A 26,592-nucleotide genomic window follows, 5' to 3' on the forward strand; every position below is an offset into this window, starting at 1 on the left:
GCCGGAGATCAATCACAACAGGAAGGAACCGGATACAACTCTTCAACTATCACGACTAGCGGCCACTTAAACAGTCCTCACATAAAGCAGAGGCGTTCAGCCCCGGGCGACATCCATCGGCGACCAGACCACACCCGGTCCAGCGCACCAGCAGCAGTCGGTAGGGCTACACAGAGAGCCGGCCGGCCACAGCCGGACCCTTCTCCCCCCTCCCCTTCAGCCGTGCGCTTGGACTCAGCCTGGCAGCATGGGGAGACCCGACCGGGCAGCACCGGGAGACCGGGTGGCATCGGGAGACCCCACCTGGCGGCATCGGGGTACCGGGTGGCATCGGGAGACCCGACCGGACAGCATCGGCAGACCCGGGCGGCATCGGGAGACCGACAGCATCGGCAAGACCGGGTGGCATCGGAGACCCCGACCGGGCCGGGCCGCGCGGCAGACCGGGCCGGCAGCATCGGCAGACCGGGCCGGGCCGCGGCGGCAGACCGGGCGGGCCGCGGCGGCGGCAGAGCCCGCGTCTCTACATCCGCTGGATCTCGAACAGCTTCACCTCCGTGTCGAACCAGATGGGCGGCTCGACAGTTCCTGTGCAGAGCGCGGACAGACGAACGTCAGTGAGAGTGCTCGCGCCATGGAGTGCGTTCAGGCTAGGCTGACGACGCGCGGCACCGGGCGGGGCGGACGCGCCTTCTTAGCGCGGCCGTCAGCGACCCCCCCCCCCCCCCCCACTGCCATCCCTCACACGTCAAACGGCTCGGCTCGTGCCGACGCGGCTCCAAAAGCGCCGAATGCCTGCCGGCAATGCAGCGGTCGCAGCCCGTCCCTGATTTCTGTTCGCGCGGGTGTCAAGAGCTCGCGCGCTGGCTCCGAACACGCGCCCCGTCACGGTCATCGCACACACCCACATGCACGGCGAAATGGGTCATCCCGTACGACTCACGCCTCGCAGCTCCTGATCCGCAACAAGAAACAACGCCTACCGCCGACGTGCTGCGGCAGCATACACCTCATTCAACACAAGGACCGGTGTGCGACGCGCCGCCTCCGCGCACCGCAGCGCGCCGCGCCGCCGCGATAACCCGACGGCCGCGGCGGCCGGCCGGCGGCTCACCTGAGGTAGATCACGCCCCACATGTACGTGCGGAACCAGAGCGTCGTGCCCGAGTTGGCCTGGTACTTCCTGATGAGGATCGGGTGCGGCACGGGCAGCAGGCCCACCAGCGTGCCGTGCTGCAGGAACTTCAGGATCTCGCTCTCGTCGGTCAGGCCCCTGGCGCGGGCCGGCCCGTCAGGCTCACCCGCCGGCGGGTCGCGGGCACGCGCCGGGCGGCCGCGGTGCGGGGTCGCCGCGGCGGCGACGGCGGAGACGGCGCACGACACCGCGGCACAAGCGGCCGGCTCCTCGCCGCAGCGGACGCGGCATCGGGTCCTCAACACGCGCGAGGGTGGATGCTGGGTACTCCCGCTTCTACACAGATCGGGACGACGGGCAGGGAAATTATCTCTCCCCCCCTCCTCGCAGTTAACTGTTGTTCCTGCTGCTCCCGACCTTGTATGCGGTTTCCGGTCCCGTATTACATTCAACATAACATTCAAATCTTATATAATGTAATTATTGAATAACATACAACACAATATTTGAATATGATATAACATCACAGCTGAGTAGCATATAACATAATATCGGAACATTCTACTGTTTAACATACATCTTAATATTTTTCGACATAATATTGGAATATTGTGTGTAATATAGTCTTAAATATGATGTTACCCATATTACGCATATTACTTCCGGCCCCCAACCACGCTCCAATTGCTTCAGTCAGCGAAACCATGGTCACGCCCCCCTTCCTATGAGCGAGACCAAACCCGCGCAGCCCGCCTGTTTAACGGAACGGTCGGGCGTCCGTGCGATAACACATGGGCAGGGGCCGCATCAGCCACCGGACCATCCCCCCCCCCCGTCCTCGCGGCGCTGCCTGCTGTGAATCATGCTTACTCACAACGTGAGCGGGGGTCGCGACAGGTCCCCCGCCCTCGCGGCGCCGCCTGCTGTGAATCATGCTTACTTGTCGATGCAGATCTTCTCCACCTGGGGCACCAGCACCTGCAGCAGGCGCATGATGGTCTGCAGCGGCAGCTTGTTCTTCCACGAGTTCACCCACTGGCCGGAGGGCGTCCAGCGCTCGGCCGGCGGCCGAGCCGCCGCACCGGCCGCCGTCGTCACGGACGACCGCTGACTAAGCGGGGAGCCCGGCTGTGGGCGGAGACCGGGGCGTCAGAGGGGTGTCGGAGGGGGTGTCAGAGGTATCAGGGGTGTCAGAGGTGTCAAATGTGTCAGAGGGGGTGTCAGCGCAGGTTATTGACGGCCGCCGTCTGCGTGGGGAGCCCGGCTATGCACAGAAATAGGGGTATCGGGGGGGGGGGGGGAGTCAGGGGTCGTAGGTGTCAAGGTGTCAGAGGTACCATGAGGTCAGAGGTGTCCGAAGGGTCAGAGATGTCAGAGGGTCAGGGTGTCAGGGGGTCAGAGATACCAGGGGGTCACAGGTGTCAGGGGGTCAAAGGTGTCAGGTCAGAAGTGTGGGGATCAGATAAGGCAGAGGGCCAGAGATGTCAGAGGGTCAGACGTGTCAGAGGGTCAGATGTGTCAGGGGCCAGGGGTGCCAGGGGGTCACAGGTGTCAGGGGTCAGAATGTCAGGTCAGAAGTATCAGGGATTACAGGTGTCCGAGGTGTCAGAGGGTCAGAGGTACCAGGGGGGTCACAGGCGCCAGGTGGGTCAAGGGGGGGGTCAGAGAGGATGTCAGAGAGGTGTCAGGACAGGTTACCGACACGCGCTGTCCACGTGGAAAGCCCGGCCGTGGGCGGAGACAGCGGAAATTACCGCGGACTGCCCCGCCCCGCCGCTGGCCCGAGGGACCCGTCAGTCCCGGCGAGCAGGGTCGACGCGGGTGACCTTTCAACCGGAACCTTGCATCTAAACCAAGCGTTTTTTGGATGGATCCCAGCTCACCTGCCAAGCTGAACAGCCCTTTATTTCTCCAAACTTTCCCGCAGGTTGTCAGCCGCCACAGTCGTGCAGCGTGTCTTGGGCCATCGTACGTGCACAAAGACTCGGAGACAGTAGAACCCCCCCCCCCCCCCCTACAAGGAGACCCGAGTCAGGGCGATCGCCTGCTAGTTGAACCATCCTGTGATTTAGAGCGAGGCCCGCGTGCCTTGAACAGCCCTGACGCAGCCGTTTGTCCACAGCACGACTGTAGCATTCCCCAGCGATTCCCGGTCTGGCTCGCGTAGCACGTCTAACTTAAGCCTAATGTGCGTGATACGCGTGTGATGGGTATACTCACACCACCCGACATCTTTACAGCAAAAGGCATAACCGGCGCATGCGTGCACAGACCACAGGGCGGCACGCGGCAACCCGTCAACACGCCTGATGCGAAACACCAGCATTCATTGAGAAATATGTCAGCCTTGGACTGGGTTCGCTGTCTGCGGTATGCTTTGACCAGGCTCAGGTTCAGCGTTGTCCGCGGCCCCTGACCGGGCCCTTCGAACACGTCACCGGGGCTCATGCGTATCCGGCTCTGTCCGGCTCTATCCGGTGTCATTGGCCACCTAGGTGAGCTACATTGGAGCAGCCGGGCGGGCAGCGTTTAACACCAGCGCTGATTGTATGAAGGCGGAAAAGAACGCATGGCGAATGCGATATGAATTATAAACAGAGCGCATCACAACCGGTAGCAGTTAAGGTGAGCGCTACATTTAGCGAACCGCTTTCCCTCAGGGCATCCCTGACCCGACATTATGTCGTCCGTTGGAAGAGGTCATTTTGGTGACTATCTGAGTCAGTTCTGCTCACGCCAAGGCCATGTCTGGTTACGGGGATCTGTTGCCGGACACGAAAGGGCGCCACGCCGTCTGCGACCACCGTATCAGTCCCAGGCTGAATGCTATCAGCTGTAGTACATAATGGCTCTGCTCAACCCGGAGCTCGGGCCGCACGCCTGATACGCCGGAGTGCGACCCAACGCTGCCGAATAGCGCCTCCCGGGCCGGCATTTACCCTCGCAGCCGGACCATTGCGGTCATATCGCGTTCAGGCTACATTCCGTTGGCATTAAACGCCCGCCGATGATCCGGGGAGAGCCCTGCACGGTTTCGCACGCGAATAACGCGGCTACGCACCGAATCCGATTACCTTTGGGCTCTGCATTGCTGCGTTATGCATACAGCGAGGAAGCACTGAATGCGTGGAGACGCAAAAGCTGCAATGACGAGTAGTTTTGTTCCGTTAAATGCTGTGCCTCATTTTGGACGCGCTAACTAGCAGGCTGTAGTCACGGCAAGTTCCTTAAGAGAAATGCTTGTCCCAGCTAGATGAGAATGGACGATGACGCCCCACACCTGGCATAACGTGCATATGGGTTTATGGTATGAACGCCGACGCGCACCGAAAATGTAATACTGTTCCCAACAAACAGTTCAGATTGGTCACCAAGGTGAGCTGCAATAGAGCAGCCGGGCGAACAGCATTTTAACACTGGCGCTAGTTGTTGTGCTAAGGCGGATAAAACGCGTTGCGAATGCAACATGGATTATAAGCAGAGAGCAACATAACGTATTGCTACATTTAGCAAGCCACTCTCCTTCAGAGCATCGCTGAACATATTATATATCCTATTAAATTCCTACATCCGTCAGCAGAGGTCATTTCGGTGACAATCTCCGCCAGTTTGCCTCAGGCCAACTCCCTGAACGTCACTCGGGTCACTGAACAGTTGAATACACAAACATTAGTCGCCAGCTGGTGAAACCACCGACGCTTCAGTTCAAAAGACGGGGCATTTATCAGTTTTCCGATGCGTTTTGATTAACTGATCCACCTTTTAGCGAAGAACAGCCCGGTATGGTAGCTACCGTGGTGTTGTGTTGAGTTGGTTGGGCAAATGACGCCATTCTATGGATAATTGGTTGCTGAAAAGTCATTTGTCGTATTTATCCCTCGCACGTAAATCCGTCATATGCTGGTACTGATGAATCTTAGTGCCGGGGGGAGGGGGGGGGGGATGAATCAAGTATCCATCTCTGCATTCTCCCCTTCCGAGATCCAAGATCCACCAACAAAGCACTCGGGCACTTCTAATTCCAGGTTTAAATCGTGCCCGGTGTGCAACAATTCATGCACACTAAACAGCATTGATTTCGCGAGGATCTGGTAAGGTCTGGCTGAAGACTCCCGCAATGCAAACCGGAGAACAGGACCAGAGGGACGTGGCAAGCGAGGGAACGCCGTCGCGTCGCGGCGGTGTCTGGCTGACCTGCGCGGCGGACGAGGAGGCGGCAGACTCGGCCGGCGCGTCGCTGGCGCCCTCCTGCGGCCGCGAGACGGCCGCCGGCTCGCTCAGGGTCAGCTCAGCCAGGTTAGCCGGCTGCGGGTGCGCCGACTCCTTCTCCGTCATCGAGTCGATGCCTGCGCAAAGCAGCACGCGGACTGGGTCAGTGGCAGTCCCCTGATCAGAGACTACGCACAGGCAGGCGAATACTCAGAAGTTTACGACGGAATTGGGGAACGGGGCAGCTGAAACCCGTAAGTGCCAGCGCGCGCAGTTCGGGCGTCGACATTGGACCTACCTCCTGCATATCGACCTAGGTCAGCCTCCGGAGGCTCACACCACCGTCCGCGGCCCAAGCACACGAAGACGTGCTCATCGCAATCCCAGGGAAACGGACCCGCACCACACCAACCCCGTCAACGTCCCGTCCACGCATCCCACGAAGACGTGCTCATCGCAATCCCAGCTTAACAGATCCGCATCGCACCAACCCCGTCAACGTCCCGTCTACGCATTCCGCGGCATGCGCCTTCACCAGCTCCGCGTCAGGACCCCTCCATCGCAGACCGCGTGAACTTCGAGTTCCCCAGCGCGTCCACAGATGGCTCTGCGCGCACTCACGCGGCGTGGCGGCCAGCGTGGCTTTGAGCAGCGTCGGGTCTGGCAGCAGCCCGTCTGCGGGCGGCGCGCGCGAGCCGTCCAGCGACGCCTGCCGCGACGGCTCGCTCTTGGACCTGCACGGAGAGCGGCAGAGGAACAGGGTGAGGGCGAGAGGACGGACGGCCAGCGCCGGCCTCATCCACAGACGCGAACAGCCCAGTCTCAGCACCGACTCGTGACCTGCTCTCCCCGCCAAACGCGCGCGTGATCCACCCCTCCTGACGCGACAATCAGTCGCGAACACTGACGACGTCCCGCTGTGGACACACCGACTCGGTCAACACACGCCTGCCAGGCAGACGTACCAGTAAGAGCACACCTTGAACACGCCGGGCGATGACCATCCAGGCCAGGCATGCGATGCCGCGGGACTGGGCCGGTATCTCAACGTCCGCGCCGACAGACCGCGACACGCGGCAATGAGCGGCACCCTGAAGCGCACACGCGGCGCACAGCCTGCCACGCGGGGCAACATCGCGCCCAGCCCTCCGAGCCCACCGCCAGCGGGCCTGCACTGCGACTCTGCCAGCGCCGGGGCTCGCAGGGTTGGCTCTCGTGACGTCACAGCAAGCCTCAGCGGCCAACCCGCCCCCACTCGTTCCCTCGCTCCCCCTCCCCCCCCCCCCCAGTCCACACGCGTGCGTGCTCCAGCCGACCAGCCCACGGCTCGCTCGTGCAGCGGTGTCCAATCCCTACGGCAGACCCCGACCGTGGAAGGGGGGGGGGGGGGGTACAGGTGCATCGGCGTCGAGGCCATTCCGCAAAGCAGCGGCCGGTCTATCACCGACTATGCTCCGCAGGAAGGCCGGCACATCAGCGCATGAAACACAGGGCTACGGTTCAAACATCCGTCTTCGCTCCGCCGCGCGAAGCAGACCGGGGTCGGCAACGCGGTCGGCAGAGCCGACCGCGACACGTACCGCTTGCTCAGGGACTTGTCGATGGCGCCGTGGTCGGTCGGCAGGTTGGCCAGCGCGTGGAACACCTGCCGCTTCCTGATGATGGTGTACACCAGGTTGGAGTTACCTGCCGGGGAACGAACCACGTCATTCGCAGGAACGCGGAGACCGAAGAGCGACACGCACGGGCGGGTTCCGGGGAGCACCTGCCGCGCCGCGGCCGGCGGTGAGCACACGTGACCGTCTGCGCAGCACGTGAGCCGCGCCGCCCAGCGCTGCAGCGGCGCGGCTCCTCTGCCGGCCCGGCGCTGTAGCGCCGCCCGGGGAGCAGCCAGGTCAGAGTGCAGTCAGACCAGGCGACCTTGCGGGGCAGCGACGGCACCCGGACCGGGCGCCGCCCCGTCGCCGCCCCGGCCTCGACGCTTGGATTCGGTGCGTGAGATACACCTCACGTCATTACGCCTCCCTCGCCATCCCCCACCCGGTGCAGGACGACGGTAGTATTACCACGTCCGCGCCAGCAGACTGCGACACGCGTCAATGAACGGCGCACTGAAGCGCACACGCGGCGCACAGCCTGCCACGCGGGGCAACGCGACAGGCTGTGCGCCGCGCCGTCAGATGCCGTAACGACACCGACGCCGCTTGTGTCGCCACGGCGGCTGGGAAACGGTCCGACCCCCTTCACGCACGGCCCGCTAATGATGGCCACCCAGGGGTGATGACCAACACGCTGGCCCGACCCGAGCACGGGGGTCGGGTCAGCACTGAGATGATGCACGCGCGGCTGCACCGGTTCTTGGATGGCGCGTGCCAACGCGCATTTGTACGCATCGCAACTCTACGCAAATCATATGCTACACGGGGTTGATCGAAGCAACAAGCAGCGCGCGAGGCGCCGGGTCGGAGAGCCGGAGGACCAACGCACGAAAGGCGCGAGGGAGTGAACTCACCGTCGAATTGGTACTGGATGATGTTGTTGAAGATCTCCAGCAGGAAGAAGACCAGGTGGTGGTTGTTGGGCGCCGAGAACAGGAACCAGGGCGTGGTGAAGGCCTCCAGCAGGTGCAGCAGCTTGGTGGCCGACACCATGGACAGCGTCTTCAAGTACGGCGATACTGCGGTGACGGACTCTGACGTCAGCTCCGAGGGCGGGCGGAGTGGCGCGCCGCGACCGACGCCGGGGTCGAAAATCATCGCCAGGGATAGCGGCGCAGACCGAGAGCGTCAGAATCGCACGCAGGAGCTCACAGCGTCGAGGGTTTCGGCTGTAACAGCTTTGAGCGGCTGCGGCTACCTAGTTCGGCGCTCTCACGGGACCCAGCGGCGCTTCAGTGACGGTCACACAGCGACACCTGCGTCACGAGCGACACCAGACTGGCCCTGCTCGCGGTCGGAGCCACCCCAGTCGCGACCCCAGCTCGGTGGCCACCCCAGTCCGGCGGCCACCGAGCTGCGACCAACGCTGACCCGAGCGGCGCGGTAAGGCGCGGCACCACCTCCAGCCGCACCGTTCCAAACCAGGCAACCCGTCCGGTACGAAAACATGGGGACACCGTCCCAGGGATGGTCTCCACACAGGGATGCACGCGAATGACGGCTGCGGACGTCTTACGCGTCAGATTAACGACGCTACAACACTATGTGAATCCCACCAGGGCTTCATGTGAGCACGAAATGTCCACGTCTCTCCCGAGTGCTTGTTTGTTTGTTCATTGGAGTTTTCGGGCGCGTCGACTGCAGTCCCTCCCGAGTGCGTGAATTCACGAGGAAGTGGGGCGCGTCACGTACCGTTAACCAGGATGGTGAGCAGGCAGTCAAACAGCGGCTGCAGCCTCTGGTGGCCGGTGGTGATGATCTTGTGGAACACGATGATCAACAGGTCGCCATGGGTGCCTGCCACGCCAGGACGCTCAGACACGCACGGAATGACAACAGAGGCAGGTAGGTCTTGGTCGCCGCAGAGGCACACATATACTTTATACAGCATGACAACTTACGCTGAGTTATGAGTGGTATCGCGTGCATTCATAAGCCCTGCTTACAACGCAGGGCAAATGCAGGTTCAAGTGAATGTGACACCACCAGCAAACATGCCATGCAACTCTTTTTTACAATGCCGACCACGCGAGTGGAACCTGTTGTAACATCCCAACTCCCAGACCCGCAAGTGGATCATATCTTTCCTAAACCGCGTTAAAACCATTGCCTTTGCATTCTTTTAGGATTGCTTCCGTGCCACGCTCTGCTGCTGACAACACTGAATAAGATTCTGCAAGAACTTGGATAGAACATTACGTGTTACCAAGCGTTAAGCCAAATACTCTTGAATCATTCCCGTTGGAAAGCAAACTTTGTCAGTGTTTATCACTACAACCTCACCTATAAAAAAATGACACAAAGTTATCAAATTGGGGACGCCCACCGAAAACAAGCCTCCAAAAACGCCTGGGGCGGACCGCACGGCAGCGCACCCCCACCAAACACCGTCCACAAGTGGCGCACCGCCTGCACCCCAGCCCCCCCCCCCTCCCCCACGCACGCACGCGGCCGGCGACATCTACCCCACGACACCCGCTCGCGACGAGCAGAGCCCTTTCACAACGGCTATCACCGCAGAACTCACACCTGCTGCACCTCGCATCCCCCCCCCCCCCCGGAGACAGGATGCGGCTCCCCTCCCCCGCGCGGCGTCCGCGCCGCGCCGTCCCCCGCAGCGAGGCCGCCACCTCGCCTCGCCGCGCTGCCCGCCGCCGGCGCCCCACCCACCGGAGAAGACCGGCACGTCCATGGCGACGGCGGCCGTGTACGGCTTGTTGAGCCTGACGCCGAAGTTGCGCTCGCCGCTGAGCAGCAGCAGGATGAAGACGCCGATGTGCATGAGGCCGACGCGCGCCGGGTCGGCGCGGCACTCGTTCAGATGGTACAGGATCGGCACCGTCACCTGCAGCACCTCGCTCGACTTCAGCACGAAGAACAGCAGCTTCTGCGGGCGAGGGAGGGCCGGCGGTCAGGGGGCGATTGGCGCCGCGCGAGGGGTGGGGGCGGGGGGAGGCTATGGGGGATGACGATGACGACGACGATGACGATGATGACGTTGAGATGAGGCTGGGAAGGAGCCACGTTCTGGACACGAGTCAAGAGGGCCACACTGACGACGACGATAACTGGGGGGTTTGGGGCGCACCGACCATGATGGTCACTTCGTGCCCGGACTTAGGACAAGGCGTCTGTCTCCCACTCACTGTGCAACAAGAACGGTGTACTCATCACTGTAACAACGGAACACAGTTAAGGCGAAAGACATCTCCTCTTTTGATGGGCTAGGAAAATACGCCCGCACCAATGCAGAATGCTCAGCTCTCCGTTATGCAATCACCGTTTCCAGCATCAGACATAAACATATCCGTAGATACCAGTGTTCCAATTCTGCCAAGAGAAAGCATCACAGTTTCCCCACGATGAGTCACGTGATCGTCCCCCATCAGACACTCAACCATTCGTTAACATGTGCTATTAAAAGTAAACATGAATACCCACTTTTGATGGGCAACTGGCTGCGATGTGGGCGTGGGGCATCCGATAGTCGGGCAGTCGGGCCTGTTACCGGCGCCGTTATGTGCACTGGGCAGGCACGCCTCCAAACGTAGTGCAGGGCTCACGTCTCCCACGCGCAATCGTAGTGCGAACTCACCTTCCCCAAGGTGCGAACGTAGTGTGAGCTCGCTGTTACCATAGTGGCAATGATTCTACGATTGTTTCGACTTTTGCATTTGAACAAGCGTCAAAGGTTACACATTTTCCTGAAAATGAAGTAGTGGCCTGTGTCATCGTAGGGCAGTGATCTGCTCTGACCTTTAAGAAGTTCATGAGAGGTATTTGTTGCAGGCCCTGATATTAATAAATTCGAAAAGAGCACCAGAAAATACCCCGTACAAGCTCTCGAGTAAAAAGGCAAGCTAATTTTGATTTCGGCCTGACCTTCACAACTGACCCTAGGCCATTGGAACTTGTTATTCCATATTCAGTGGTTTCATTGCATTAAAAACACTCCGCTGTCGTATCAAATTGAACGATTTCCCAGATTGCCTTCTTTTGGCCTGTCATAGGTCAGCGACCTTATCACTTACATATAATTTCTTACGCCAAAAAATCCGCTATTCAGTTGCTTACAGCTATGCAGAGGTTGGCGCGGCTACGCCCTGCTCTTCAGAAATTATTCTGTAAAAACCTTCGGAGGGTCAATTTGGCCCATGGGCGCATGGTAAGGCACGGGGAGGATGAATCCGAGACTGATCAGACATCCATATGCGGTAACAAGCTGTGCATCCTACGCTATTTCTTGCACGTGCTGCTCTATCTACATGATATCATGATCACCGGTAAGATCGGACGCCATCGGACTGTCGATGACGTCACACTGGGCACGCTGATATGGTATTACGTAAAGCGCACATGCAACTGTGGAACTTTTCTGGTACTTCATTTGTTTGCGTAATGGTATTCGCCCAACCATGGCTACATCATTTAAGGGGCGACATGCATATGTACGGAGGGTCATATAAAGCTTGCAGATATATGCCTGGATCCCCAAGGTGGATCCAGAATCTCACATAGTTCCATGTTTATGTAATCGTGGGAATGGATCCTGGGTCTTTTTTTTTGGGGGGGGGGGCTTCAAGCGCATGCCTGATGGCCTGATTATGTTTCATCATTCGAGGTCTGGCATTGCATTTACAATGTCTAAAATAGTGAAAAGGGCCGTATAATACAACACGTATCACCGATGAAATCATGTAACGTTGCACATTTAAACAAAATGTCACAAAAAAACGTTTCGCTCCAATACCATGTAACTCCTCCCGTGTCTCCAAGCGCCCGGCATAAGATGCCTCTCGGTGCGCCCAGACCCGCTGAAACGTCCGAACATCGCGTGACCACTAAAGTATTCGTAAACATACGTGGTGTCATGTTCGTCCCCATAGCCCAGTTGGTTAGAGCGCCTGTCTTCCAGTCCACCCACCTGTAGCGGGTGGGTTCGAATCGCTATAGGGGCTCGCTGTTTGCCCCTGACAGATATGACCTACGGACAGTGACAGCGGCCACGCTAAAGGTCAGGTGGGGTCAGACGGAAGGACGGACATTGCGGCGCGTTAAGCTTTCGCCACCAAATTTGGTCGTTAACCTGGGATTGTATGGTTGAATGATAAGAGTCGGGGCTTACGCAAAAAGCACTGCTTAGCGTGTGCTCTGATCCCAGAAATCCATCCATTTCAAAGGTTCGGATTAAATATTCAAAAACACGCCCACTGATTATGAAACAAAATGGCCATGTCTCACCTTATACCGACACAATTATGCGGAAAAATGCTTCAAACCCACGCGCGTTTGCTCAACATTGTATTACGACTCAATACAACTGGCTTATGCTGCAGCCTGACTCCGGCTGAGGTACAAAGCCACAACCAACAGCAAACTTCGCACATGTACATACGACACAACAGCAACGTAGTCAGCTGCATTGAAGCATCGGCAATGACTCGGACAACAAAACCAGCGTCAACTTTTATGTAACAATGCCACTTATCAATCCACGCTGACCATCCAAAACATCCTCAATTCCAGTACCGCCGACTTCATGCGCAGCCACGTAGCCTTGGAGGGCTTGCGTTCTCCGCGGGGTCCGGCCTCGGCGTCCTACAGTCTCCCATTCTCCAGCGCGCCCTCTTAGCACAGCGTGGCGCCGCCGGCCCGCGTGTCGGCTCCCTCCCCTCCCGTGAGCCCCCACGCCGCTAGAACTGGAGGTCGGGGTGTCGAGGCGTAGCTAGTGGCCGGCCGGTCCGAGACAGCCCGCCGCGCCACACCCAGCTCGCCGCGACACGCCGGCTCCGCCCATCACCCGCAGCCGTCCTGCACGCCGGCTCCGCCCATCACCAGCAGCCGTCCTGCACGCCGGCTCCGCCCATCACCAGCAGCCGTCCTGCACGCCGGCTCCGCCCATCACCAGCAGCCGTCCTGCACGCCGGCTCCGCCCATCACCAGCAGTCGTCCTGCACGCCGGCTCCGCCCATCACCAGCAGCCGTCCTGCACGCCGGCTCCGCCCATCACCAGCAGCCGTCCTGCACGTTCTCCTTGTAGTCGAGCTGGTGCGTGTTCAGACCCAGCTGGTCGGCGAACTGCCGCAGCTCCTGCAGCCGCTCGGCCGGCAACTGCGGCGTGCGGCTGATGAAGTGGATGCAGTAGTTGACGCCGAACAGGCCGGCACTGCAGTCGTACTCGATGGCGGCGTCCTCGGCCAGCAGCACCAGGTTGTAGTCGGTCACAGGGAGCGAACGGAAAGCGGAACTGCTGCGCGAAGTTGCCCGGCGTGCCGGCGTAGCGCAGGTCGGCGGTGATGTTGGTGAAGGCGCCATCTACCGTCTTGTGTCGGCACGTGTAGGTCACCTCGCCGTCGCCCAGCTGCCGGCGGCGGGACGCGGTCAGCGGGCAGCCAGCCGCGGCGGTGTGAGAACGACAGAGCGCCGCGTGGCGCGAGCTCGCGAGAACGACAGGAGCGTCGCGTGACGAGAGCTCGCGAGAACGACAGAGCACCGCGAGCTCGTGAGAACAACGGAGCGCCGCGTGACGCGAGCTCGCGAGAACGACAGAGCGCTGCGTGACGTGAGCTCGTGCACGCTCCTCACCGACGATGAAGCGACTATGCCTACAACTTCACCACACTATATGACCGGTGAAGTTGACTTATTCACGAGGCACGGAAGAGCAGTATTACGGAAAATGAACTACACTACATTCATTTGCTGCTAGACTGCCACTGAAGAGCACCACAAACATCCGTGTCTAAAGGCAGAACATCGTATTTTGGCCAGACGGTCGGAACAGGCAAACCCGCTGAAGCTTACCACCATAGTGAGAAACACCATTCATAAACGTGCCTAGACAACTCTGTCAATATATTAAGACAAAATTCCGGACTAGTTACCTTTAAAATCACACCAATAACTCAAAAACCTAACAAAACAAAACAAAAAAAGACAAGAAAGAGCCTAACGAAGATTCTTACATCCACACCAGCCACTAAATATAACGCGGACCTGACCATCACCCTGACGCACCTGCGGCTCATCCGAGTGGAAGTTCAGCGCGTCGCACACGCAGTCCTTCTGGAAGGCGGCGCCGCCCGGCGTCTGGATCTTCCCCACCTCGTACCACATGCCCTCGTAGCCGGCGTTCGTGAAGTTGGCGTCCGTCACCGGGTGCATGCACTGGTCGGCCGTCGCCGCCAGCGGCAGCAGCGGCAGCAGCAGCAGCACCAACATCGCGAGGCGGACTCGGTTCGGCAGTGGCGCGAGACGCGGCGGCGGCGGCGGCGGGTGGGAACGCGACGCGCGAGGGACGGCGGTGGAAACGGCGGCGGTGGCGGGCGGCCCTTATACACGAGCGGCGTTACGTAACGGCCGATAGGCGCGCCGCCAGGTGGCCGACTCCCGCCGCGGCCCGTGGGAGCCGCGCCGGTGCTCGGCCACCCCCAGCGCCCCCTGGCCGGTGCGCACGGACGTGCACGACACGACCGGGCCGCCCGCGTACTGCGCGAGGTCAGGGTACCGGAAATGCGTCTGAGCGTCGGGGCTCTCGTGCGTGATGGACGCTATAGCTTGCAATGTTTGTATATGTTATAAGCTCTAAGGAGCTGGCGACAGGGGGAAAACAAGACGGGACTCAAAATACGCCGTTTTCCGCGTGACGACTGCGTGTTTCATCAAAAGCTTTCTGGCCACCTCTGTTTCAATCGCAAGTTATCACGGGAGGCAGATCACAGTTGCCATCGATTAACTGACGATACTCTATGCCCACAGAACTTAAAAACCGCATACGCCGACTAGAAAAATTGCCAAACCGACTGGCATCACTGAACCATTTTGTTTGCATGTAAAATAACGTTGGATATTTATGTGGTATATTATATGGACCCTCCATTTGTCAACTTACCCTACAGCCTACGTGTACTAAGTTGTAATTGCGCCGAGGCACTAAGCCACAGCCAATAGCAAGCTCGACACACGCATCACTCGCTTAATTGAGGTACTAATGACAGCAATTCCACGAACTGGGGCCATAGCCATAAAACCAAAACGTCGTCAATGACGGCACTTCGCCTGAAATAACAATTAATCGCCATCACACGCAAGCTGCAAAAATACATCTATAAAAGGACACAATATCCAAAGAATATACCCACCACGCAAACTGTTCCAAACAGTCTGCCATCACGGATGTCGGAGACTCGTGTGAACAGCGTGTCCAGCGACGGTACCATACGCTGTACCCTAACGACCTCGGGTCACGCGGGGCTTGACATCGTTCAGCGGCCCACCGTGGATAACTGACCAGCCAGACCACGTCACAGCAAGGCACTCATCCGTCACTATGACGAATGGAGCGCTTTGAATGCGTGCTTTTCTCGCGAATCTTTGTTTACGTCGACCACGAGCATCGTTCTGCATTTGAATGAGTTTTTAGTGCACAGCACAGGACAGTTAGAAAGCTTTGTGGTTCAGGAGCACATAACCGTTCATACCGAATGAAGCTCAAGAATACCCCTGCATTTGAATGGGTTTTTAAGCGCGCAGTACAGCATAATGAGGAAGCTTTATGGATCGGAATCACACAAGCAGTTAATCGCATGCTGATATTTCTCACAGCTTTCCGAGGAGACAATTGCCGACTGCGCGTCCAAGCCCGGTGGGTTCACGTTCATTTCTTAGATCATTCAACCGATAGCCAACCGATTACGGTCCACAGAGCGTAAGAACAAATACAAACTTGGCATTCTCAAGCGTGAATTCCACATCAGCTCCCAGAACGCTGCGGACAAAAACAGCCACTTTTCTCTCCTCGATGGGATTACTTTTAACGTTTACTTGTCCAAAAAGAAATTGTACCGTTCTTATCGAAACGAAAGTGAGACGGTTCTGGTGGACGAGTCACGGCACACGTAGTAGATGCCACGAAATGTGGCCGAGCCAGATAACAGCATTCGTTTTGCGGGGGACTGCTTTGAACCACCGCTGACTCCCACTGCGCGGCTGCAAGCTATCACACTATACTTAACGTTAACCGCTGACATACCGTGAAGGTCAAAGGAAAAGCCACGTCCTGATACACAGAGCCTAGAAGGGCGCGATTTGCTTGCATACCGCTGACTCATGGCAAGATAACACTACTTGCTCGTAAAATATGCAATATTCGCGAATGTACATGAAAAGTTATACGGAAAATGCAATACATGCTTACCTGTTAACTAGATGAGAAGGCTCAGGCACGCCACGTCAGTTCCAGTGGATGTACACGGCATTGGTCCCAGCACCGTGACTGTCATTGACATACCAATCGGTCACGCAATGCGTTGGGGACCATCAGCACGCGCGCTGGGACTCCATCGGACAAACGTTGTTAAATAACACAAGGCGACTTCTCGGCTGTGCGAAAAAGGCGCTGGAAAAAGCAAAAGAAAATACGCCACCTCCACCGAAGATCCATTCTTCAAATCCCGTCCCAGCTCGTCCTTTCACAAATATGGCACATCAAATGCACCGTGAGTGAAATAAGTCACGTGGCCGTAGCCCGTTGGTGGCTCATTGTTGTCTTTCTCGGTTTGGTTGGAGTAAGAGCCCTTCGGTCAGCACTGACCATCTCAGGGCTGCGCGGTTAAGAGGAGAGGTCGGCGATGGGCCAAGACTACACTTATCTAGGAGACACCAGTTCCGAATCGGGACGGTAGTGGTGGTCACACGGCACATGGGGCGGTGCCGGAATTCAGCGTGAAGCGATGAGCGAGTATAACACAGTACGGACTGTTCGCCCGGATCTGAATATGGAGCTGGGGTCATAAGCCCGGACAGGAATATAGAGTACCGGTTATCGGCCCGAACACTAATAAAGAGTGCAGATTACTGGCCCCGGTGCGAACAAAGAGTCGGATTTTTGCCCCGGATACGAATGTACAGAACGGACTATTGGTCCGGATACGAATATAGGGTACAGATTACTGGTACGGGTACAAATAAAGATTGCGGATCATTGATCCGGATACGAATAAAGAGTACGGATTATTGGTCTGGATACGAATATAGAGTACGGATTATTGGTCTAGATACGAATATAGAGTACGGATTATTGGTCCGGATACGAATATAAGTACGGATTATTGGTCCGAATACGAATATACCGCATGGGTTATTGGCCCGGATACGGATATAGAGTACGAATTATTGGCCCGGATACTAATAACGCGTGTGGATTATTGGCCAGATACGAATATAGAGAACGGATTATTGGCCAGGATAAGAACGTACAGTACGGGCTATTGGCATATGCCGACGGCCGGGAGCAGCACGTGAACACGAGTCATGCGGTCCCACCACCCTAAGACATTCACAACGCCCCGGCCTGCCATCAGCAGTCTCCGAGTCAGCGCCCGCTCCACATCCACCAGCCTCAGTCCCGCACCCTCTCCCAGCCGCCGCCCGACCCAGCTGGCTCGGCGGCGCTGACGGCGGCGCACGCCGGCCGATCGGCGCCGAGCGAGCGGCATCGGTGACTTCTGTCGCAGCACCGCGGGCGGCACGGCCCAGGCCACCGACTTGAGACGGCTCACGGCAAGAAACTCCTCCGACGCCCGGTCAGTCGAGGGGAAGTCATCCACCATCGACAGCCGGCAGCGAGGCCCCCCCACCCGACAGAGGCCACACCCCGTCCCTGTCCTAGCTCGGCGCGCTCTGCCGGCCCCGGAGCCGGGCCGGCCCCGGCACCGGCCTCGGCTGGGCCCACGCCCCGGCCGGCCGGCGCGCGCGTACCTTGTTGTAGTCGCAGCACTTCCAGAAGAACACGAGCAGCTCCTGGTGGGCGTGCACCTTCTTGGTGGAGTGCGGCAGGTAGGTCTGCGTCAGCGGGTTGTTCAGCAGCCGGGTGAAGCCTATGGAACGCCACGGGACGCAGCTCAGCGGCACCGACGGGGCCTGCCTGCCTGCTTGTCGTACAGGCGGCACAAGGAGCCGGCAGACGAACGCGGCGAGACAGACAGCACACGGCTGTAGGGAACCAGGAGCGCTTCACCGAGCTGAGAGTAGCGTGAGCATTGAATGGCATGTGTGTGTGTGTGCGTGTGTGTGTGCGTGAGGGGGCGGGGGGAGAAGGGTGCAGCAAGACGCGATAGTAGCGTCTGAGGTGGGAACCGTCTGCCGACTTTCACAAGCCAACCGCCTGAGACCCGGCCACCCCATCGCCTGCAGAGACACCCCAGCGCGGTCGCGACCGAGCCTGAAGCCCGAGCCAGTACAACGAGGCCAGCCACTCAGCGCCGACGAGACACCGGGCAGCACGACAGCGAACGTCTCGGCCACGGCTTCCCCGCGGGAGATATCGATACCCGCCCGCTGCGGCACACCGCAGGGTATCCGGAGGCGTCAGCGCCCAGGACGACGGCACGAACCCACCAGACACTTGGCAACATGACGCGGCGCGCGGCCCAGCCCCCACGCACCCTTCAGGATGAAGTCGAAGTCCTCCTCGCGGTGGATCCTGGACAGGTAGTTGATGAAGAGGTTGTCTGGAGAGCCCTGCAACGCCGTCCGTAGGCACGTGACCCGAGGGCTGAAGCGATTCGAAGGTGTGCAAAGGTGAAAACGACGGGTGGTCACGTGACAAGACATAGACGCACGTGGTGTTTACGCCCACGTTCGGTGTCGCGGACGCTCAAGTGCTCAAACAGCACGTGAAACGGCGCTGAAGCCAGCTGTCGCCTCTGACGTAGAGCCCAGCTGCGATTCTCCACTAATAGCCCAATATATGGGCCCCATCGAGGTCAAGACATCGCCTACAGAAGGTCACCCCCGCAGAGACGCCATTGGCAGAGCCCCAGCACTAGTCCAAGCCTTCCACACGAGCCGACCCACCGACAGAGCGCCGGCGATCCCCGACCTCCCGCCGGCCCGTGACGTCACGGCCGACGTCACACAGCAGGGGGAGGGGGAGGGGCTGACCTCGTCGTCGGCGCGGCCGGCGGCCGAGTCGTGATCGAGCGTGACGATCAGGATCTGCAGGGCCGTCTCCATCAGCGCCTCGCGCTTGTCGTTAAACAGCAGGTGGTTGTAGGGTAGCCCTGCGACGGCGCCGGGACGTCAGCGTCACTCTCCACGGGAGGCGGATCATGCTCGCGCGCGCGCGCCGCGCACCACCGGCCGACGTGGGATGCACGAATGCTGACCAGAACACTTCTAAACAAAGATACATAGCGTGGTTGCGTCAGCCGTTTGAAGACCCCGGGAAGTAGCGTAATAATAATCATTGTCGCTTTACGTCTCACCGACCGCCGGCCCATTTCAAGACGGGATGGAAGAAGCACAAAGCATGATGATCCAAGTACGCTAAGAATCAGCCAAAGGTAACGAGAGCCAGCATCCAGCACTGTGATCAAATGACGCCGACCAAGCCTGACACGCTGTCGCTTGGCCCGCCACCTGGACAGCACCGGCGTGAAGCATCGGTAATCTCTGCACGTCACCATCTGCGCACATCCCACCACCCCACAACCACAACCACCCCACCACCCAACGCCGCCCCCCTCTTCCCACAGTCGCGGCCGGAGGTCTCTCCACGCTCGTCGCTCCGGTCCTACCGATCCCGACGGGGTCGTAGGCGCAGACGAGATTCAGCAGCGAGGTGAAGAGCGGCAGCGCGTGTCGGTTCTCCGACGACGTGAAGAAGCGCACCCACCGGTTGGGCCCCGCCTGGCCGGCGTCTGAAGCACAGCAGCGCGCGCGTCACGTGCGGCTGCGACCGGCTGCGGCCGGCTGCGGCCGGCGACGGCCGGCGGCGGCCGGCGGAGCGGCGGAGGAGCGGCGGCGGAGCGGGGGAGGAGCGGTGGCGGAGCGGTGGCGGAGCGGTGGCGGAGCGGCGGAGGAGCGGCGGAGGAGCGGCGGAGGAGCGGCGGCGGAGCGGCGGCGGAGCGGCGGAGGAGCGGCTCGGAGAGCGAATGAGAGGGAGAGAGGGAGCGGCAATCTCTGAGGGAGCAGGTCACTGAGGGAGCGCTGAGGGAGCTCCGCAGGTCACGGGCGGCGGTGGGCAGCTCTGCCGCTAACCTGACCTGACCGGCGCCGGCCCGGGTCAGGCCTCACAGGCAGAGGACGAGGAGGCACTCAGACCCGAGAGGTGGCGAGACCCAGCAACGGCCAGCTGGATGGTGCACGTCCGCACGCGCGTCGACACCGATAGATCGCGACCAAGCAACAACGTCAGATGCAAATACTGCGTAGCGCGCTCGATACACCGTCACCGCCTGGTTCAGGATCCTCCCGTAGCTTGCAAGAATCCCTGAACACGCACTTCTAGCTTTACTGAAATTCCTCCCGAATGCAACCTATTCCAAAAATAATGACCGAAACCCGTGACCGCAGGCGCGCGCAACACCCTCCCTCGGTCACTCCATACCCTACCGCCTCAGTCCCTACCACATCCCGCACCTCCACGGCCACACGGCCGGCGCTCGGTCGTGTCCCGCCGCGGTGCCTGGCCTGAGCCCACCCCTCCGGCCACCCGGCGCCGGGCCCGCTCACCGGTGGGGGGCAGGTACATGGTCTGCGAGAAGCACGTGAGCAGCAGCTTGAGGATCTCGGTGCGGTTGGCGTCGTGGCTGGAGTTGTGGGTGACGGTGCTGGAGAAGCCGACGCCGGCCTCCCAGATGTACTCGCAGCTGTCGATCGACTGCACGTCCTCGTGCTGGTCCTGGCGGTCACGGCGGCGCCTGTCAGCCGCTGGCCGGGTCGTCCCACACGACATACAGACGCAGACAGACACGCACGCACGCGGCACCGGCCGCCAGGGGCCAAGGGTCGAACAAGGGGTCAGAGGTCAGACGGGGTCAGGGGTCAGACGGGGTCAGGGGTCAGACGGGGTCAGGGGACAGACGGGGGTCAGGGTCAGGGGTCAGACGGGAGTCAGGTGTCAGACAAGGGGGTCGGGGGTCAGACAGGGGGGTCGGGGGTCAGACAAGAGGGTCGACAGGGGGAGGCAGGAGTCAGACAGGGGGTCAGGGGTCAGACGAGCGCGACGCGCGGCAGCACCGAGACCAGAAACGAACACCGACGGCCTCCGCGCACAGCGGCCTGGAGACCAGCTGGGAGCCTCCGCACAGCGCGCCACCATAGAAAGCCACCGACGACATCGCAACGCGACCACCCGCCGCCGACGCCTCGCCAGCGAACTGGTCACCCCTCCGCCGCCGCCACCCGGCGGCCGCGCGCCACTGACCGGGCCGGCGCCGGTGCGACTAGGCGTGACTGTGAAGTCGGGGCAGAAGAGCAGGTCGCAGAGCGCCACCGTCAGCGTCTGCGCCAGCGGCGGCGCGTCGGCCACGCCCTCCGGCTCGGCCGGCCGCGCGCTGCTCCAGAAGAAGCCGCTCCAGTCCGAGTCCTCGAAGATGTACGGCAGCAGCCGGGTGAGCACGCGCACGCAGTTGAGCACTGCCGGCCGGGGGAGCCGTCATGGCTGGGGCGCCGCCGCCGGTGACGCCTTCGGCACCCGGCGCTTCGCGCAAGCGGGCGCCCGCCGCATGCGTGACGCCGGCGAGCCTCCCGGACGGGGGAACGGCGCGCCAGGGCCTCACACCGTCGCTCAGCCAGACCCCGCGCGCTGCTCTGGTCACATCGACACAGCACCGGCGCCACGCCCCCCCCCCCCCCCCCCTCTTCCGCCCATCCCCGGCACCACGGCACCACGGCACGCCCTTCCGTGATGCCCTTGAGGAGGTTCGGCGGGAGTGTCTGCCGCTTCAGCCGCGTGGAGCTGGTTACAGCTGTGTTGTTTTTGCCCGAGATCTGTTTACCAGCGTGATGTTATTGCAGCTGTGTGGAACTACTTACGTAAACACCCGTGTTCCATTACTGCTAAATCTAACTGCCAGTCGGTGTTTTCTCCGTTAGTCAGCGCACTGCTCCTCACTCCTTCAGTTGTTCTGTTAAGAGCTATCCCAGTCCTATCCCCGGGAAGCAGACTGCACCCAGGACCTCCGTGGAAACGTTCACCAGTTGCCGTTGCCGGCGAGCGGCGCTGGTTACCTGTGTGCTGTTCCTGCTGCGTGGAGCAGCCCGTCTCGGAGGCTTTGAGCAGCTTCTCGACGGCCTTGAAGCAGACAGTGGCCATGTTGGAGGGCATCTCCTCACGCAACGCGCGGATGTCGGCCGGCGGCGTCTGGGCGAATACATCCTCCACCGACGTCACCGACTCGGACCAGAACTGGTCCCAGAACCGGTCATCGGAAGGGTCCACCGGCTGCCGACGCGGGGCATCGGGTCAGGTCACCAGGCCGTCAGGACAGGTCACCAGGTCACCAGCAGAGCATGACAGACACTTTTACCGTCCTCTTGCATGGCAGACACTGTTACAGCTCTGTGCAGACACTGTTACCACTCTGTGTGGTAAGGAAAACACTTAAAGCATCCTGTAGCATGGCAGATGACTGTTACCACTTGACCATTATTTCTTATGATTAAATATTCATTCTCATAACCAATCTACTTACACTGCAGGCACATGGTTGCACACTAAAGCTCTGACAAAAACACTCGGTCTACTGGGCCTACAACCAAATGATCAAAACTTGTGTGGATTTTGCCTAGCACTATGCACTATTTTTTAAACAAAGTTGTTGTTAGACAAGGCATGGCAATGGTGGTGAACAACCAACCTTCCTAGATTTGTGGACAAGCCAATTACACAGGTCATGCAGAATCATCCACCATCAGACACTCCTGTTTTCATCTGCTTTCTAGTTAGTGTAAAAGCAGAGACACCAAGCTTTACCTGAGCCTTGGATGTTAACTGCATCAAAGCCTGGCGAAAACTGGCCTTTGAGTCTGCATTACCCATGATTCTTACACAGAAGTGTCAACAACTTTCTTGGCTATCAACACTGAAAGGAGGTAGACAAATGAACATTAGCTTAATGGTTGACAAACAGAGGCCAATTTCATTAAATACCATCATTCATGTTAACATTGTTTTCCCATTCATGCTCAGTGGCACATAAGGGGAGAGCTTATAGAGGCTACAATGCCTTCCTGAACAAATAAAAAACCAAGCCCCATGAAAAAACAAACCTCTTAAGCGGCCTCTGCCGATAACTAATGCACGCAAAACAACCCTGCTCATGTGGTCCATAGCATACTTAAGTGAAGGGGCATACTTAAGTAAAACAGGAGACCTGCCCCTGGAATGACAACTTGGCCCCTATGGGACTATATGTGACCCAGCTGCCCACATCACCCCTTGGGTCACATGGTACTATATGTGACCCAGCCGCCCACATTATTACTGGGGCCACATGGGACTACATGTGACCCAGCTTCCCATGTCACTATATGGGCCATTTGGGACTGCATGCCACCTTTGGAAACATGAACATAACTGTTGGCTCTCTGATATCTCCATGGAGTTGAAATGGCACCTATGACATCACCCACAAGTTTCCTAGATCTGACAAGACTAATGAGATAAAGTCTCATGTTTTCACCAGAAGACTAGATGAAACCTGTGATAAAAAGGGGCCTTGGATGCAGCAAGTTCATGGACTTCCAGACAACCTATGCAGCTTGAGCCCTGGTGATGACAGAAGCTGTTAAACTGCACAGGGCCTGAAAGACTGAAAACCACAGGGCAAACTGACTGCAAGGAACACAACAATAGTGCAGTCACCATCACTGGCATATCATGACTTAATAATCAAGAAGCTGCTAATGGGGTTTGGGTTCACAACCTCCCAGTTCTAATGGCTTCTCAGAGCCATCACCTCCCCTAAAGCTATGGGATACAATCATGATAAACTTGCTCCAGCCAAAAGCGAGGCAGACCAAATTATGTAATTTTACATAAACTATGCAGCATAAAATATACCTTGGTTTGTTAGGAAGGTCTTGGTTGTTAACCAGTTGCTATTAGAGTGCCTGGGATGGGGTAACAAGGCATCCTCTAAGAGGGCTGCTGGTGTCACAAATGGTGACTTGCCTAAAAAGGTCTAATAAAACAGGAGACTAGGACTTAGGAGATCTAGCAAGGCAATGTCAACTATTTCCACAGCAATGCACAATAGGCAGATACTAAAATTCTGAATGCTGACACCTCCAGTTTTGAAGCAAAACATTCATCAAATTTCATGATTGCATCTTTCAGTGCAAGTCTGTCTGAAACTAGCAACCATCTTTGTCTTTGAAGTGAGATTCTAGAATTGTTGCATATATATATATATATATATATATATATATATATATATATATATATATATATATATATATACATCAGTGACCAATCAGGACATGAGTTTCATGTCACAAGCCAGCAGACATGAAAACATCTTGACCAGAAATCCATTGAGCACAGCAAGACAGGTGGATATATCAGGAGATAAAACAGTAAGGTAAGGAAAAAGCTCGCTTATGACCTGGACAAATTGGTGCCCACCAGGCACTACCTACCAGTATACATATTACTGTTGCAATTTGGGATGCTTGACATCTACCTGTGGTTTCTTAACACAAACAGATATTATCCATGGCATTGCCCATATGGACCAAGCAGGGGGAAAGCCTTTGTTGACATATTTGGGTGAGGGGAGCTAACCCCATATTTGGAGGGGTGGGGGGGTGGGGGGGCACCAGAATTTCTCCTGGCCCCCTCCCATGTTTTAGCATTGGGGTCAATATGTGCTTAAGGGCATGAATGAATAAAACACATGCAGGGGGACAGCCCTCCCACAGAATCCAATTCCCACGCACGGTGCAAAGTGCGAAGTATGTCTTGACACCCATCTGGCCTATTGGGAGCGCCGGCTTCCGCCTCAAATTGCGTTAGGAGCCCCGTTCCAGTAGTACATCACCCTTCTCTAGAGCCCACGTCTGACACAACCGCCGTTCCACCTAACTCGCAGAAGCTACGGATGCACCCAGTCACACACGGAAAGTCAACACGGCCTTGTCTCCACGAGCAGGCCAACAGCAGAACAAACGCGGCCTTGAACACAGTATGCGAGCGTATGGTACGAATTTCTTGCACTGCCATCTAGCAACTGAAGAAGAAGTTTGGCTACCGATACCGGCCAACGCAGGACACATCGCCTTATTAACAACCATGTGGCGGGCCAGCATTGCGTGATACGTAATTCGTTTCCAAGTACCTTTTATGGATTTAGGTCATTGCTTGGCTTGCAGTTTTAATGCCCTTGTGTTTTTATTCCTTGAGAAGCAATCTTGACGTGAATCTTTTATAGTCTGCGCGTATTTTATTTCTAACCACTCTGCCTGCAGTTCCGGAATTCCTCTGTGGAATGTGCTACATTAGCCGATTTATGCCAGATTTATACCAGGGCCGATTCATGCCAGCTGGGTCATGCATTGTCTTAGTTCCCTTAGATACACATTGCACTTTACGGTGTGTAACAGCCGCGTACCAGACCGGATTGCGCCAAATGTCATCACAATTGCAGATGACGTCTATCTGGCTGCCAAATGCCCAATCGCGCGTCCAGGGAACAGACGAGCTCTCCTCATCCGTAATACGCTTAAACATCGCTGCACGCGTCATGTGCGAAAATTTGTCAATCCACCCATCGCAATCCACAGCTCACGGCCGACTGAATAACAGCATATGGATATGGATATGGATATGGATATACAAATAATAACGGATATGGGCGCGCGCGCAACTGCTTGATTCGCCTCAGCCGAGCTGTTTCGACATTATATGTTGAAGCAATAGCTGAACGCGCGATTCCAATTCAAATGACTGACACACTGGTGTGAGATGTTGCGGCATGTCGTGCGGGCGGATTATAGTAGCACCCTTTTAACACGCGCTCGGGCGGGAGTCAAATTGCCCCCCCACCCCCGAAGGTTTTTCCGAAATGGTTTCCAAACAGCGTGGCGTAGCAGCGCCAAATTTTGCATAACTGTACACAGTTGAATAGTGGATCGTCTGAAATTTAGTCAAAGCCTGGCGTCAAAAATTTAGATCTACCTTCTAAGGTTGCCGACCTATAGCAGGTCAAAGTCAGTTCATAGTTTCAGCGAACGCAACATCTAGGGAATCGTTCAATCTGATCCAACAACAGAATGCTAGACGAAACAATACATCTCTGAAATACTTTCCTAGGCAACATAACAATTGAATGAACAAATTACATTGACCTATGGTCAGGTGTGAAGGTTATCCCAAGGTCAAAATCAACCTGTTTTATTACTGTAGGGCTTGCTGTATGGGGTAGTTCCTGGTGCTCATTTCATATTCATTGATGACAAGAACCACATTATACACCTTCCATGGACTTCTTAAAGGTCAGAATAGGTCACCGACCTTAAACGACCTAGATCAAAATTTTGCTTTAAGGAACATACTGCCTAGCGTAATCTTTGTTGCCTATTCAAATGTCAAACTCCGAGCAGTCTTGTATGATTTCAGTCATCATGGCCTTCAAAAGATCAAGCAAGGTCACTGAGCTTAAACGAACATGTAAACTTTTGCTTAGGGCAGTTACCTAGGTTCTAGGGGCCTTTAGAAACCAACCTGGAATTTGACCTTGTTTTACCTTATTAGAGACCCGAAGGTCATAACCTAAGAACCTCAAACTTTGACCTGAGTGATTT

General features: G+C 57.6%; 1 protein-coding gene across 1 annotated transcript; it reads right to left on the reverse strand.

Annotated features, from left to right (window-relative positions):
• Nucleotides 1-1,110: 1,110 nt before the first annotated feature.
• On the reverse strand, nt 1,111-24,951 carry LOC119113382 (protein HID1). Its single transcript, XM_037237702.1, has 17 exons — nt 24,880-24,951; nt 22,763-22,871; nt 22,018-22,231; nt 21,212-21,423; nt 20,518-20,686; nt 19,581-19,703; nt 18,946-19,064; nt 18,447-18,522; nt 17,761-17,879; nt 9,673-9,889; nt 8,695-8,799; nt 7,857-8,021; nt 6,925-7,030; nt 5,966-6,078; nt 5,357-5,481; nt 2,076-2,170; nt 1,111-1,273 (listed from the first exon to the last, which is right to left on the reverse strand). The coding sequence occupies exons 2-17, from the start codon at nt 22,826-22,828 to the stop codon at nt 1,111-1,113; spliced, it is 2,187 nt and encodes a 728-aa protein (XP_037093597.1). The 5' UTR covers nt 22,829-22,871; nt 24,880-24,951.
• Nucleotides 24,952-26,592: the final 1,641 nt, after the last annotated feature.

The sequence above is a fragment of the Pollicipes pollicipes genome, unplaced genomic scaffold (genome assembly GCF_011947565.3).
Source record: "Pollicipes pollicipes isolate AB1234 unplaced genomic scaffold, Ppol_2.1 Scaffold_7262;HRSCAF=8765_pilon_pilon_pilon, whole genome shotgun sequence".
Classification (NCBI taxonomy): Eukaryota; Metazoa; Arthropoda; class Thecostraca; order Pollicipedomorpha; family Pollicipedidae; genus Pollicipes; species Pollicipes pollicipes.

Excerpts from the sequence above, each read along its gene's own strand:
- LOC119113382 (XM_037237702.1), bottom strand. The coding sequence starts at position 22,828 with ATGGGTAATGCAGACTCAAAGGCCAGTTTTCGCCAGGCTTTGATGCAG. Across the intron at positions 8,800-9,672 it reads GGACGTGCCGGTCTTCTCCG|GCACCCATGGCGACCTGTTG; the intron begins GTGGGTGGGGCG and ends CTGGCGTGGCAG. Across the intron at positions 6,079-6,924 it reads GACAAGTCCCTGAGCAAGCG|GTCCAAGAGCGAGCCGTCGC; the intron begins GTACGTGTCGCG and ends CTCTCCGTGCAG.